The sequence below is a fragment of the Saccoglossus kowalevskii genome, chromosome 18 (assembly GCF_978046115.1).
Source record: "Saccoglossus kowalevskii chromosome 18, keSacKowa6.1, whole genome shotgun sequence".
Lineage (NCBI taxonomy): Eukaryota > Metazoa > Hemichordata > Enteropneusta > Harrimaniidae > Saccoglossus > Saccoglossus kowalevskii.
In genome coordinates, this window is record NC_140658.1 from 12199923 (window position 1) to 12216752 (window position 16830).

At 39.6% G+C, this 16830-nt stretch overlaps 1 protein-coding gene across 1 annotated transcript; it reads left to right on the forward strand.

Annotated features, from left to right (window-relative positions):
• Positions 1–624: 624 nt before the first annotated feature.
• Positions 625–4263, forward strand: LOC146731555 (uncharacterized; the record flags this gene model as incomplete). Its single annotated transcript, XM_085493289.1, has 1 exon — positions 625–4263. A coding segment is annotated over one exon (3639 nt), but the record flags the coding sequence as incomplete, so codon positions are not given.
• Positions 4264–16830: the final 12567 nt, after the last annotated feature.

Sequence of the window (16830 nt, forward strand, 5' to 3'; positions counted from 1 at the left end):
TATTTATTTATTCATTTATTTATTCACAAAATACGATGTTGTATTTTTCAATAGTTCATGGTCTCCAGCCAGTAGTATAGCTACACCGGATTTCAATCAGAAGTTGAAATTTCTAATTAAATCTGGTTGCAGCTCACATGTAAGCTCTACAAGTACCGGATTTGCAACACCTAAGTCCTGTAAGAAAAGCCTGTACTCTATATATGGAGAAATGAACACACCGAGTCCAATAGGATCTGTTAACAGATCATCTACCTCGAGTTATCAACGTGGAGGTGGTAAAAACCATGTAAGGAATGTAATTTATTTATTTATTTATTTATTTATTTATTTATTTTTTAATTTTTTTATTTATTTTTTAATTTTTTTATTTATTTTTATTTTTTTATTTATTTATTTATTTATTTATTTATTTATTTATTTATTTATTTATTTATTTATTTATTTATTTATTTATTTATTTTTGAATTTTATTACAGTGATACTGACACGGATGATAGTGACGAGAATATCACCGACAAGATTAATTTCAATCTTGTCAGTAAGAGAAAACGTTTTGTCAAAAAGTTTAAGGTGAGTGGAACGGATTGGGTTGTAAAAGTTTCGCATCCAAATGTTAATACGTTCGATGAAGTTCATAACGTATTACACGCTACCTTTCATCAACTGCTCGAACTGATCACCTCTGACCTTGACGGACGTGACCAAATTCGCATTTCCATAAACGTACCCAACTTGAACAACGAAATTTGGCTACCATTTATACCGGTTGAGGACATGAATGTCGACAAGGTGATGTCCAAAGTGGAGAGGATTCTACAATCTTACCAAGATATATCCCTCGAGAAAAACATCACCATCAGGATGGTATCTGTTGAAATGCCCCTTGGTGCCGGCAAAACACGTGGGAGGAAGCGACAGTTTGATACGAAGATCGCAGACAGGTTGAAAAATTCCAAATCTGTCATTGAAATCGTTTCCGATGACCAGATGTGTTGCGCTAGAGCGATCGTGGTCGCCATGGCACACGCAACAAAAGACGAAAATCCACCATCGATGTGGAGTACCATGAAGAGGAAAAAAACGGCAAACTACTCTATGCAATCCGTTCAAGCTAGAGAACTTTTACGGAAAGCCAGAGTCGAACAGGGACCATGTGGTATCGAAGAGATTAAAAAATTCCAGAACGTGTTACCGAATTTCAGAATACACGTATTGTCGCACGATCATTTTGACTCCATCATCTTTGTGGGCGATGCCGCAGAAGGTTCAAAAGACATATATTTGTTTCTAAAAGATAAACACTACAACGTCATCACAAAAATGACAGGTTTTCTAGGAAAGAAGTACTATTGCACTAGGTGTGACAAGTCTTATTCTCACCGTTATGATCACATGTGTCTGACGGGGTGTTTGAGTTGTGGAAATCAAAGGGACTGTGTGGTTACACGATGGCAAAAATGCGGAAATTGTCACAGATTTTTCAAGAACGAAGAATGTTTCGAACGGCATCAAAAGTCGGTTAATGGGGTAAAAACTCTCTGCCAGTCAGTTCAACGTTGCGAAAAATGTCACAAACTCCTCAAATATCGTGATGGGTCTCACAAATGTAACGAAGTTTACTGCAAAACCTGCAAGTCTTTTCAGATGTACGACCACCTGTGTTACATTCAACCACTCACCGATAGAAAAAAGAACCAAGAATCTGACGAATCGATGGAAGAATTTGAGGAGGAGGATGACTCAAACAGCCATGGTAACTACGTCTTTTACGATTTTGAATGCACGACCGACGAACATTGCACTCATATTCCAGATCTGTGCGTAGCGAGAATTCCACCGAATACGGAGAAAGTATTCAATGGTTCACGTACCTTGGAAGATTTCTGCGAGTGGGCATTAGAAAAAGAGCATAATGGAATGATTTTCATCGCACATAATTCAAAGGGATATGATGGAATTATGATTCTGAAATACTATCATGATCACAATATACTACCCGAAGTCATCATGAATGGTTCAAAAGTCATGCAACTATACATCCGTCGTGCAGATATCAAATTCATTGATAGCTTGAATTTCCTGCCCATGGCTCTATCTAAACTTCCTAAGACCTTTGGCATAGACGAGTTACACAAAGGCTTTTTTCCCCACCTGTTTCCGAGAACCGCTGGAGACAGTTACAGAGGACCGATACCCGAGGATCGTTATTTTGACCCAGATGGTATGAAGGAGGAGGTTAGAAAGAAATTCTACACATGGTACAATGGAGAAGTAGAAAAGAACTCTGTTTATGATTTACGTAAAGAACTGCTCAAGTACTGTCGGAGTGACGTACACATACTCGAAGAGTGTTGTTTGGCATTTAGATCAATGATGATGGATCTCACCGAAGTTGACCCTTTCAGCTGTTGCATCACGATCGCCTCCGTGTGCAACGTCATATTTCGAAAGAATTTCCTGACTCCTGATACAATCGGTGTTGTGCCTGAGAAAGGTTATCTCAGCGCCCAGAATCAATCCGCAGATGCTATAAGGTGGATGGAATACGAGGCACACGTCAATAATACGCGTATTCAACATGTTCGTAATTCCAGAAGAGAGATGAAAATCGGACCTTATCACATAGACGGATATGATGCTTCTACCGAAACCTTGTATGAGTACTACGGTTGTTACTTCCACGGGTGCCCAAAGTGTTTTCCCAGAAGAAATGAAACAAATCGCAAGAATGAACTCAGTATGACATCCCTCTATGAAAGGCTACTGGCGAGGGAAGAGTGGTTGAAATCGAAAGTATACTCGCTAGTCACCATGTGGGAATGTGATTTCAAAAACCTGATGAAAAACAATCACAAAGTCGAGAGGTTTGTCGGAAACTTAGATATCTCAAATCCTATCAGAGGCAGAGAGGCTTTTCTCGGCGGTCGTACTAATGCTCTGCGTCTGTATTACGAGATCAAGGAAGGCGAAAAGATAGAATATGTTGACTTTTGCAGCCTCTACCCATACATCAATAAGACCTCGCGATATCCAGTTGGCCACCCAACAGTCGTAACTAAAGACTTTATCGTCAAACCCACGGACTATTTCGGTATTATCAAGTGCGATGTTTTACCTCCGAGGAAATTGTATATACCAGTTCTACCTTTCAGGGTGAACAACAAACTGATGTTCCCACTCTGTTCCAAATGCGCGGAAACCATGAATCAAGACAAATGTCACCACAGTGTCAATGAACGTCAACTGACGGGTGTTTGGTGCACTCCGGAATTGAAAAAGGCTGAAGAAGTAGGGTATCACATCACCAAGGTATATGAAGTTTGGCATTACGATGAGTCGGCAACCTACAACCCCGAGACTGGAGAAGGAGGGTTGTTCACAGAGTACATCAACATGTTTCTGAAAATTAAACAAGAGTCTTCTGGTTATCCCGAGTGGTGTCACACCGTTGAAGACCGAACCATGTACATCCAAAGATACCACGAAAGAGAAGGTATCGTCTTGGATAGAAGCAAGATAATCCCAAATCCAGGCCTCAGAGCTCTTGCCAAGCTAAACCTCAACTCATTCTGGGGAAAGCTGGGTCAGAGATCAAACTTTGGACAGAGCACATATGTAGAAACGTCCACCAAACTGTTGGAAATGTTGATGGATAGTACAACAAATGTCACAGATCTTTCTTTTGTCTCTGACGAAATGGTTCTTGTCCAGCACTGCGATAAAGAAGACTACATTACCGAAGCACCCAATACGAACGTTGTACTGGCTGCCATGACGACAAGCTATGCTCGACTTAAACTCTACAGTGTTCTGGAGAAATTAGGTAGTAGAGTCTTGTACTTTGACACAGATTCTATCATTTACATCCAGCGAGCTGGAGAATGGGATCCACCAACAGGTGATTATCTCGGAGATTTGACGAGAGAAATAACTCCAGTGGATAATTACATCACACATTTCGTATCGGGAGGACCGAAGAATTACGCATACCGATTACACAAACCGGACAAAAGTGGGAACCAAACAGTGTGTAAAGTGAGAGGGTTCACCCTCAATTACAGAAATCAACTGGAAATTAATTTTGACTCCATGAATCGACTCGTTCGGAGAACAAGCGGCCCTCTACATGTCAAAGACCCCCGAAAAATAACGCGCAAGGGAGATAGAATATTCAATAGAGAAGAAGTTAAAACATACAGTTTAGTGTATGACAAACGGGTGATACAAGACGATTACTGTACCCTCCCATACGGTTTCTAAAAACAAAACAAAAAATATATAAATAAAAGCGAGATCATCGTTTACTCCATTCATCCATTTGAACTTTGAACAATCACATTGACATGGATTCTACCAAATCGGACATGGTTCTATCACTCATCTATTCTGGCTTATGCACACTACCTTATTTTGTTTTGAACTGGATGTTGAAAAAGTACATTGAAGAACGTAAAAAGAGACGCGATAACGAGCGAGGTTCTATTATATCATCATGGATGCAAGATTGAAACACCCATTTACCTCTCTTGTGTGCGGTCCTACACAGTCTGGGAAGACGTTTTTAGTCAAACAGATATTAGAACAATGTGACAGCGTCATATCTCCACCACCAGACGTTATCTATTGGTGCTACGGCGAGTTTCAGCCAGCCTATTTGGAAATGATGAAGACAGTGCCTCAAATTCGCTTTATCGAAGGGATACCTCCAGATATTGGTAGAATAATTGAGCCGTCTAAAAGAAATTTGTTGGTGATAGATGATCTGATGACAGAAACGGGTAACGATAAACAAATCGCCCAGTTCATCACGAAAGGATCTCACCATCGAAATTTATCCGTGATATTGATTTTGCAAAATCTCTTTCATCAGGGCAGACAATCGAGAACCATCAGTCTCAACACGCACTACATTTTCCTGTTTAAAAATCCAAGGGACGCATCACAAGTCAACGTTCTGGCTAGGCAAATGTACCCCGGAAACATTAAGTTTCTTCAGGAGGCATTCACCGATGCCACCCAAGAACCTCACGGTTACCTCCTCGTGGATCTGATCCAGACACCCCTGAGGAAATACGCATTCGAACGAACATACTTTCATCTCAAGTACCGATAGTGTACGTGAGAAAGGTATAAAAAAGACAGTCTTTCATCGTCAGTCATTTCACCATGTCATCCCGCATGCGAAAGAACGCTGATTTTCTCTCTGTATTACAGAAGGCCAACTCGAAACAACAAAAGGGGATAATTGATGGAGCCTCTAGTGACTTGATACAGTGTCTGTGCGAATGCTCGCTCAATGTGTTGAAAGGGAACGTCCAGCTATCACCTAGTCAGAAACGAAAATTGGCGTTGTACGTGAAACATCTCCGAGCACTGTCCAATAAGAAAACTTCAGTCAAGAAAAAGAAAAAAAATTCTGGTTCAGAAAAGGGGTTTCCTAACCGCCTTTATCGCTCCCTTAATTTCGAGCATACTCCCACCTTTACCCGGTCTTAAATAGATGGTATCCGTGAAGAAGATGGCTTTAGTCCCTGCTGAGCTATTATCTACCATTCAAAGCCAGAATGCTCAAATCACGAGACCTGTGGTGAAATCATTGACTTCGCTGGATAGAGACATGAATGACATAACGCAAATGGAAGAATTGCCTGAAGATGAAAAAGTCAAACTGTACCAACAAGTTCTGCGCAAGTACTTGTTGTTGCGGGAGAAGAAAAACGAACCGATTCCAATCTCCGTTATGCAGCAATTACCCAGTGCTGTCCGTGTAGCCGATCGGGAAAATCAACCCGACAAAGGCGGTGTACCAGATCAAATTACATCCGAAGTCTTACAAAGTGTTCCCAAGAGCATGCAGAGAAAAGCGAAGCTTCTACTACAGAAAGTTAAACAGAACCAACGGGTCGACTGGGGTGAAAATGGTGAATTAATCATTGATGGACAATCCGTGCCAGGCACGCACATCATCGATTTAGTCAATGATTTCTTGCGTAAAAGGAAGAATTTCACCCCCACAGGTTGAAGAGAATTTGCCGAAGTTATGAAAATGTCAAATGTACCTCAAGATCTAGTTAGCAATACTGATCGGTGTCTTACATGCATACCAACACACTCAAGGGGAGAGTTCCGAAGAGACGTGGACCCCATGTGGTTTCCACTCCCATTCATCCTCGACACACGTGGGTGACGTATTAAATAGAACCTCTTCGCAACCGCTAGATCTCACTTTGGTTCAGTCGGTCGTGATGGATCCACGCTGTCCTGCTTTGCTTTCGTTTATCGAACATATCCACTGCCTCTGCGCATGTGAAATAACCACACCCGTAAACAATGACGAAGAAGATGGACACCGTCCTAGACAAACTGTTTTACGATGTCCAAAGTCCTGGAAGTTACGGGGGTTTGAATTCCCTTTACGCTGCCGTAAAAAAAACAAAGAGAGGAAAAAAGATAACCAAGTCGGACATGAAGAAGTGGTTGAGTAAACAGGATACATACACTCTGCACAAACCCTCCAGACGGTCCTTTAAAAGAAGTGGTTTTCCAAGTGGACGAGCAGTGGGAGGCCGATCTATGCGATCTCTCCTCGATATCCAGATACAACAGAGGATACAAGTTCTTATTGACGTGTATCGACGTTTTTTCGAAATATGCTTTCGTCGTACCTCTGAAAGACAAGAGAGGGGGGAGTTTGGTCGAGGCATTTCGGAAAATACTTAAGAAGGGGCGTCGCCCCGACGTTTTGCACACGGACAGAGGAACTGAATTCACCAACAGACTTTTTCAGAACTACCTCAAGAGCGAAGACATTAAGTTCTTCACTACAGGCAATGAGACTAAAGCCAGCGTTGTGGAGAGATATAACAGAACCATCAAGGGAAAAATTTTCAGATATTTCACGAAGAACAACACGTTGACTTATCTGCCTGTATTAGACGACATGGTACGTTCTTACAACAATACTCATCACAGAATTATAAATACCAAACCCTCACTTGTTACCTATGCAAACCAGAAAAAGGTCAGAGACGTATTGTATGGTGATTTAAGCACAGAGAAAAAGGGTTGGAAGAAGATTTATAAACTCGGTGACAGAGTCAGAATCAGTAAAACCAAACACGTTTTCAAGAAAGGATACCTGCCCAATTGGACCGAAGAGGTATTCACGATTGTTGGACGCCTCAATACGCAACCACCTGTTTACAAAATTTCAGATTACAATGGTGAAATGTTGGAAGGTACTTTCTACGAAGAAGAACTTCAGAAAATAGTAAAGGACGATGATGCATTGTACATTGTGGAGAAAGTACTGCGCAAGAGAAAACGTAAAGGCCGTGTGGAATATTTCGTTAAGTGGCGTGGGTATGACGATTCGTTTAATTCTTGGATCAGAGACTTGGAACGTTTATAAATACCTTTCACACGATGACCCGATTCATTTCAAAGATCATCATGTCGGGGCAGGATTTCTTTTTGACGCTCCCTAGTAATGCCTCGCTTGATGTGTTCCCGAACAACACATTGACAAAATACACTGTCAAACTACCAAGAACGGTTTCGTTAGATTGCAATTGGGAAGTAGCGTTGGCCGACATCCACTACCCAAATTCATGGTACAATGTTGTGCATGGTGAAAATAGGATCTTTTACGATGCCTCACCCAGTCTGAGAGATCACGGAGAAGTGAAATTGAATCCGGGCTACTACAACTCGATCGAAATGATTTTAGACGCGATTCGAGAAAAAGGTCTGCCAGATGAAATACTGATGACATATAATTCGAGGTCTAGGAGAGTGACCATTGCGGTCGAAGAAGGAGCTCGTGTAATCTTGATGGGCGGATTGGCCGAACTGTTAGGATTTCCCACAAATACAACAATTACAAACGAAAGACGCACTAGTCCCTACCTTGCTGATGTTAGAAGTTTGTATTCTCTCTACGTGTATTGCAATATAGTCGAACACCAAATGGTCAGTGATGTTTCCGTACCTCTCTTGAGAATAGTCAACATTGAAGGAACCCACGGTGATAGCGTCAATCACACTTACAACAAACCATACTTTCTCCCAATTCGAACGTCAACATTCGAGACTGTGGAGATTGATATAAGGTCTGATACGGGGGAGAAGGTGCCATTTCAACGTGGGCGTGTGATCGTGACGCTGAGTTTTCGCAAAGCTCGTCCTTCGCTAGTGTGAAGAAAAGAAAATGAACAGACATCGACCTTACACTCCCCACGTGGGGGTTTATAGAAATTACTACATGAATCAGATTGGACGGGGATCTGTATTTACTGGCGCAAGACTGCAACGCGGATATGGAATCGGAAGTATGTTTTCTGGATTGGCGAGATCGGCCGCACCTCTGTTAACACAGGGTCTGAAAGCAGTGGCAAAACCAGCGCTCGATGCCGGTTTGGGTATTCTAGGTGACGTTGTACAAGGGAAAAACTTTAAAAAAGCGGCTTCGAGTAGAGCAAAGACTGCAGGTCGTCAAATTACTTCTTCGGTATTGAGCAATTTATTTGGAAGACCCTCTCAAACAGGACGAGGACGCAGCATCAAAAGGAAGAAGACAACAACAAGACGTGTCATTTCTTCCAAGGCTAAGAAGAGGAGAAGATCTCAGGATATATTCGACTGAACATCATGGCTTTTGTACACGAACACTCCTGCAAATGTGCAAAGACGGAACTCGATCTCTTTACTATTCCTCCGACACAGACAAGTATTGAAAAAGGAAGTTATTAAGAGGTAAACCCAATCACGAATATAGCCGATGGTCCGATCGAATTCGTAATACCTTCGGCCGGAAGTGACTACATCGATATTGGTTCTACGCTTTTGCACATCAAGGCTAAAATCATGAATGCCAACGGAAGTAATTTGGCTGCGGACGCCACTGTAGGGCCTGCAAACTTGTGGTTGCATTCCCTCTTCAATCAAATCGATGTGTACCTGAATGGAAAGCAGATTTCGGACGCATCTCCTACTTATTCTTACAGAGCCATGATCGAAACGCTATTGAATTATGGAGGAGACGCCAAATCAACGCAGATTGGTGCTGCAATATTTGAGAAGGACACTGCTGGAAAAATGAATGTCGCAAACCCGAGAGCTGATGATGGTGATGCTAACATGGGACTCAAACGTCGATTTGCATATACATCGCTCAGTAAGACGGTCGACATGATCGGACGAATACACGGAGACATATTTTTTCAACCAAAGTATTTACTCAATGGGGTGGAAGTTAGACTGAAATTACATCGAAGTAAAAATCAGTTCTGCTTGATCAGTTCAACCGAAAATCCAGCATTCAAAGTAGTCATCACCGATGCTACCCTCCTAGTGAGAAAAGTCAAGTTGAGCCCCAGCGTACAACTGGGACACGTCAAAGCGTTGAAACAGGGTACTGCAAAATACCCCATTGATCGATGCGTTATGAAAATCGCTTCCATCCCGGCTGGTACAATGTCATTAAACAAAGATTTGATCTTCCTCGGTCAGCTGCCCAAAAGGATCATCCTGTGTCTGGTTTCTAATACGTCTTTCAACGGATCCTACGAAACCAATCCATTCAACTTCCAGAATTACGGTATCACATCACTGGTTCTCAATGTTAGAGGTGAGCAATTTCCGGCAAAGCCATTGAAGACGGACTTCACGGCAGGTGGTGGTAGAAGTTGCATCATGGCTTATTACAGTCTATTTACCGGTACAAATAAAATGGGTCAAGACCAAAGCAACGGCATCACTCGAGACGAATATCCCGAAGGGTACACAATCTTCGCATTTGACCTCAGTCCCGACGAATCGGCCAGTGATTATCACCTCAATTTGATACAAGAAGGAAAGATTGGTCTTGAGATTCAGTTCAGACAAGCATTGACTGAGACTGTGTCTGTTTTGATTTATGCTGAATACGACAACGTGATCGAGATTGACAGAGACAGAAACGTATTGACCGATTTCTAGCTGCGATGGACACGAATCAACTGAATCATATTCTGTCGACTAATCCATACACTAGAAATGTGTTCTTCGGCGTTTATGCTAGAGATCAACTGCCTAAGGCAAAAGTGTTGGAGTATCCTGCAGCGTTCATATCAAACACCGATGACAGTAGCGGAGGTGGGACACATTGGGTGGCTTTTTATCTAAAGGATCCCTACCGCGGAGAATATTTTGACTCGTACGGATGTCAACCTTATTACGCGGAATTTAAGAGATTTCTCGATAAAAACGTTTGTACATGGATCTACAATCATCAAATACTACAAGCTCCGTTCTCTACAGTGTGTGGTCAATACGTCCTGTATTACTTGCTGCGCAGATGTCAAGGGGAACCTATGAAGTCCGTAGCCGACTCTTTTACGCATGATAGACATTTGAATGACATTTATGTGAACAGATATATCGAAAACGTAACCGGACTCAACCTCCCTATTTTTGACAAATATTTTTTCCCACACAGTTTTACTAGACGACTTATACTTTTGAAATTCCACATGTATATATAACTTGTACCCTCTTTATGTAACTATCGATTTCATATTATTTCTCTTTTTTTCTTTTCATCACAGATGAGCGATTCTGATTCTGATTAGAAAAAGTGTGTATTGACTCTTCGATGTTACTCGTTTTTCTCGTTTTTTATTATAATTGAATACTTAACCGCATTTGAAAATGTATGTATTTCAATGTATGTATGTATCTATGTATTTCCAACCTTTTTTTAAAAAATGTCGTTTTTAAATCATATTATTACTCCTAAGAATATCATTCTTATATTACTCCTAATAATATCATTCTTATATTACTCAGTGTGAATACTTAATAGCGTTTGAGAATGTATACCATTTCAATTTATGATTAATTACTTCAAAAAAGCAACAAAACACAAAAAACAAAAAAACAAAAAATATATTTCATGTAACTGATCTTACTAGTTTTTTGTCAAAAATGTATACCCTATGTATTTCAACTATTTTAAAATGTCATGTTTTTAATGCTAATATTCTTCTTTTGTGTAATAAACGTTAGTTTCTAAAATGACGTGTATTTATTTGTGTGTGAGCGCCCTCTGTCGTTCGTTCTGAAAAATTCATGATGATGACGCCACATTTTACGACGTCATCACCCCTAATATGACGTCACCGTCCCATCCAAATATGACGTCATGAACCGCGCCCTCATAAGATGACGTCACATTTTATGATGTCTTCACCCCAATATGACGTCACCGCCCCATCCAAATATGACGTCATAAACAGCGCCCTCATAATTTATTCACATATTCCCATTGTGACGTCATCCGGCGACCCTATAGGTCATCATTTATTCACATATTCCCATTGTGACGTCATCCTGGCGACACTATAGGTACGACCATGAGGGCGCTGTTCATGGGATGACGTCATTATGATGACGTCATATCGGGATATGATGACGTCATCCCATCCAAATATGACGTCAAATCACGGGATGACGTCATCATATCCCAATATGACGTCATCGTAATGACGTCATCCCATGAACAGCGCCCTCATGGTCGTACCTATAGTGTCGCCTAAACTACTACCTTAGTAGTAGCTTCGCGATGAGTGCCTTAGCAATGATTGGTTTCTGCGATGAGTGGCAAACACTTTTCATCAGTTTGTGTCATTAACAACCAGTGTTATCTGGAATACAATATATAATTAAAATGATATAAAGTATATGAGATATATAATTATATGCATAAATAATACACACAAATGAGAAAACGCTTTCCGTGTTAAGAGTTATTTAAATTAATGTTTGTTAACAATTTGATAAACTGGCTTGGAAATTCCCACCACCAATACAAATTTGCATAATTCTGTTTACTTTGCATGTGTACTATGAATGTATATTTTAATACATATTGTCATATAACATAGACAATAATAATTTGTCCATTCCATGAGACATTTCCTCTATCTGTGTAACTTCATATTTGAGTGTAAAGTAATAAAAATGATATACGTTACTTGGGATGTAATATATCCTAGCTAGTTTCTAGTGGAACCCCTCATATTACTTGACACTAGTCTATGAATATGTTGCGAACGATGAAAGTGGTATACGTTAACTGGAGGAGACAACTTAACACATACTGTCCATCAATTACTGAGATACAAAGGGTGGCAGCCGCATGACTCAAGGTTTTGACAGGGTGTAAAATCGCGACTTTACGTACCTCTTGGTCTTTGATATAGCTCTATAAAATTCACTACAATGTGTTGAATCCATGTGGGCATGGAAGCTGTGATGTTTTCCACTGAAGAAAACTTACTGTGAACACATGTGTGTATAAGTGCTATTTATCCGTTTTCAACGCATGACCCCCTCCCCGCCACCTTCACGAACTCCAATATGTCGCGTTTTTTGTTTGGATCAGGACAACTGCGATTTAGCGAGGGGTCACTGTATCACTAATGTATTGCAATTCAACAAAATAAAATTAAGAAATTGCAATATAAAATATTCCACCAGTGACAATGATGGGTGTATTTCACGGTTAGTGTTTCAATAAATATTTGCTCACTATTGTAGAAAATGGCTTGGTAGTTCCCACCACCATTTATATATAATGTTACATCATGTTGGCAAAAGTTTAACTACCGGTAATTCGAAAGTCACTCTAGATAATTTTGTTTACTCTGTATGTGTACTACGGTTGCATTTTGTTATTTGTTATCATTTTAATGGTGTGCATATTTTACCGGCAATACATAACGGTACACTTTACAAAAATACCCATTATATATTTATCAATTATAGTTATCATTATAAAACCAGAACAAAATAAATAATGATAACGTGTTACTTCATGCGGAAATTCTAATGAGATGCATTTTTATTTTGAAGTATCATGTTCATGTATACCATAGGGTCCATAGTATCGTTTACTTACTGATACTACTGACTACACTTTGTACTTGCCAGTTCCCATCATAATTATCGGATTATTTGGAAACATAATATTGTAATGTAAATTTCTTTTACTAATGTTTACTAATGTTGACGCTACCTTCAGAGACTCATGTTGACTATGCGCCGGATCGTTTACTAATTTAATACTTATCAGTGTAAAATTCGACGGAGGAAAAGTCAGGATAAGTCAGAATAGTCAAGAAAACTTAAAGAATGAGAATAGTCTATCAGCCGTTGCTGTCCACACCAGCGATATTTGCACATAGAAATTGAGAATCATAATTGCATATAAATGAGCAAAACAGCTATTCCGGCCATCAATCGAATCATCAGTCGTTATGATTGATTTAAGGTAGCGAGAAGGTTTTGTGACGTTTTTAAATAAAACATTCTCTGTCTGTTGTCTCGTTCAGAACAGTAATTTAGGTTATATATATCAAAAGACTAAGTATAGAGGTGCAAGTTCGCACAAACTGGACAGACATTGTTTACATAATTATCATGTGACATCAAAAATGGCGAACCTTGTAAAAATGACTAAGTACGCGATTGCGAGAGCACACTGCGGAATTTCCTGGTGAAATTTAAGTTATGCATTGTCCGTAATTAAGTCCATTGAAATGCGTCTCCGATAATCAAAAGACCTATTATTCCGATTTCTATGCAGGTTTGTTTTTTTGTCCCCAAATTATTTCATACTTGGCACCTTTAACAGACTAATATTCTGTGACAAAGCATTTTCTTTAAAAACCCAGACATATTTCGCACCATCATTATCTTTTGATCGATAACTGCGAGTTTGAATGTCCTAGTCCGAACGCACTTGATTTGGCGGCGGTCCCAATTAGTCGTTCTCGATCAAAACTTCAACTCGAGAAAAACGCAAAAAACAGTTTTGGTTAATAAAACACTGTAGATTTGCTGCATTATTATAAATATACACTAAAAATGGCCAAACATATTAACCACTGATATCATAGAACTCATAAAGTGTGTCAGATAATGAATAATTTCAAGCTCGAGCGCGAAAAATGAAGAAAACTGCTGGCATTTGAGTCCGTACTCCAGGAACGTTCGGGTTTTCCATTGTTATGCAAACGAACAACGAGGGATAATCCTCTGACAAACATTACTGTCCCACTGTACACGCTGACAGTTTACAAACAAGCTAATCCTTCAAGTGTCTCAGATAAGACATCTCATAAAACGGTTTTCATGGTGAAACAAAATGGCCGATGTTTGAAAAAAAATTGCTGTGTCAGAGTGCGACACTGAGTGGCAGATTTTTCTTTGCCTCGTCTGTCAACGCTTTCTTTCTTTTCTTCGCCATTGCGTTAGAAAAAAAAATGTATTAGTAAAATATTGACTTGGAAAATAAAAGGATTTAAAAGAAAGTTGTGCAAAGTTACAGTACTCCTTTCGCACAACCTCCCGCCCGCTTCCGCTTTCCAATCACCTTTTTCTCTCGCTTTTGCGACCGCTTGTTGAATTCGACCGGGCAATTTCCGCTTTATTTTCGACCGCGCAAACCCCGAAATATCACCGCCCACCTGCTCGCTCGCGCGTATTTAAAATTCGGACTAACAGAATAATTTCCGAGGTTCACATTGCCTTATATATGTCTTTCTGGTTTTTATAGATGTTGAACAGCTGACAAAAGTTCAAATACTTTTTGTTTTAACTATATATAATTATATGCACGCAACCTGACCCTTTGACCTCGATTTGGCTTGGACTGAATATTTTATTTTAAACAATATTCTGACGTGAAATACAAAATGTATTTCAACACAAGTACGACAGGGTTGTCTGGGGTTTCTTTCCTGATTGTTGAGTCTTCGCAATGTGTTTTGTATAATTATTGTTGTTTTCCCCCGATGCTGAAGGACCGTAAAGCTAAATGGCAGTTACATGCATGGGCTGAGTGAAAGAAAATATTTCTAAGCCTAAAATAAAACCTAATATTACACTTCTTTGTGTATTTGTTAATTTTACATATGTTTGTCATGACAGTATGTTTGTAAATATCTAGAAAAATCTCGTCTTTCGTTGATAATTTCGATTGTTTGTTTGGAATGTCGATCCCTGTTGGTTTCTCCATACTGAGTTTAGGAAGGGCGTCGATCAACACCGTGACAATCAGCCGAGAGAAGACAAACATTGACCGTAATTCATGGAGATCATGTCCGTAATTTGTGGGCTGAAACCCCAAATAATTAATCAAGTATTATTATTTTAATATATATTTTATTTTACATCGCAAAACTAAACCATGCCCAAAACAGAGCTAGAGTTGTTCGCGGTGAAACAACCGCATTGAAGACGATGCAACTTCAGCTAGCCATTTCTTACCTTGAAATAAAAAAAATAAAAATTCGAAGAGCATCGGGGAAAATATTAATAATCATCCTTATCAATCGCTTGCTTTATTTTATTCGAATCCATGAAATTCACGATTTTTTTTACTTTTGTTGGCAACTTTCGCGCTAAAAATGATTGAAAATGTGGGTGTGGTTATTTTGCAAAGTGCTGTTGATAATACGGACAAATATGGTTCTGTGACCCAGTTCATGCTCCGATCAGGTGACTCTCAGCCAATCAATGATGTTGTAACAAAGCATATTTGACGCTAATTGAAGGGTCGTCGTACAATCCAATCACCGGCGTCGATTCACATAGTTGTTTGTGCTGTGACAGGCTTCAAAATTATTCGCTGAAGAACATATATTTTGACAAACTGATGGAATTTGACCTTAGTTCAAAAAGAAAATACTAGGCTAAGATACATTAGAGCTCACGCGAATCAGTTTTCTCTGCAAGTTGTGAAATAAAGTAAACCAGAGTAGCGTCGATGATTTTCAGCCCTGAAGGACTTTGAATTGTTCATCGACTGGCCACCAAATAGTTATGGCTATAACTAAATTTGACACGTTTTTCATTTAAGCCCAATAAATTATTCATACATGTCAAGCTCTGTTCGATTTTTTCAGGGCATGTGGCCGTTTTTAGTCGAAAATATTTTTTGTGGGAACACTTTTGCGGTATACGGTATAGACCGAGCTCATTCAATGATCGTGACTTAATTTTAAAAATTGAATGTCAAATTTTACCAGACGTGGATCGATGTGGATTCGATATCGTTATTTTTGGAATTAATCACTAACATTTCCTCGTTTCTCTGCTCTGTCAAAAGGAGTTACCTAGGCTTTTTTTCACGTAACTGTCTCATTAAAATAAAAATAAAAATATTACATCTAGAACAAGCACCCAAAACACGTAACAAGAAGTCCCAGTTCAGTTGCTTTCACGATACAAGTGTAATACAGCTATTAGATTTGAAGTGTCGTTCAGAATGTAATAATAGTTAATACTGGTTGTATGTTCAGACTTTACTATCAAAACCACCATTTCGACCACCCATGTGCCAGTTTTCAGTGTTTGGACGAGCGGTCAATGTTTTCAATGAGCGAGCGAGCGAGCGTGAAAAACGCGATTAAAATGCGGTCGGTTTCCGGTCGGACAAGACCGCGTGGTCGGAAATTAAGCGATAAGCGGTCGATGTAAAAGCGGAAGGTTGGGCGAAATGAGTACTGTATGACCATGTTTCTCCGACGAAGTCTCGACTGACAATAATGCTGACAATGGACGTTAGATAAACACGCATTGTTTGCAACTGGAAGCTTATCACCCGTTATATCAGAATCGTCAACAACAGAGTATACAGATAAGATTTTATCATTTAATTCCTTCCAAAGATAAACACTATGCAAATATCCACGAAACGGCAGTTGTAGTCTTTTCTGCTAGTGTTTTAAAACACTAATTTGAGCAACGTTATTTTGCAATTTCGATCTTTTGTAAACCTGG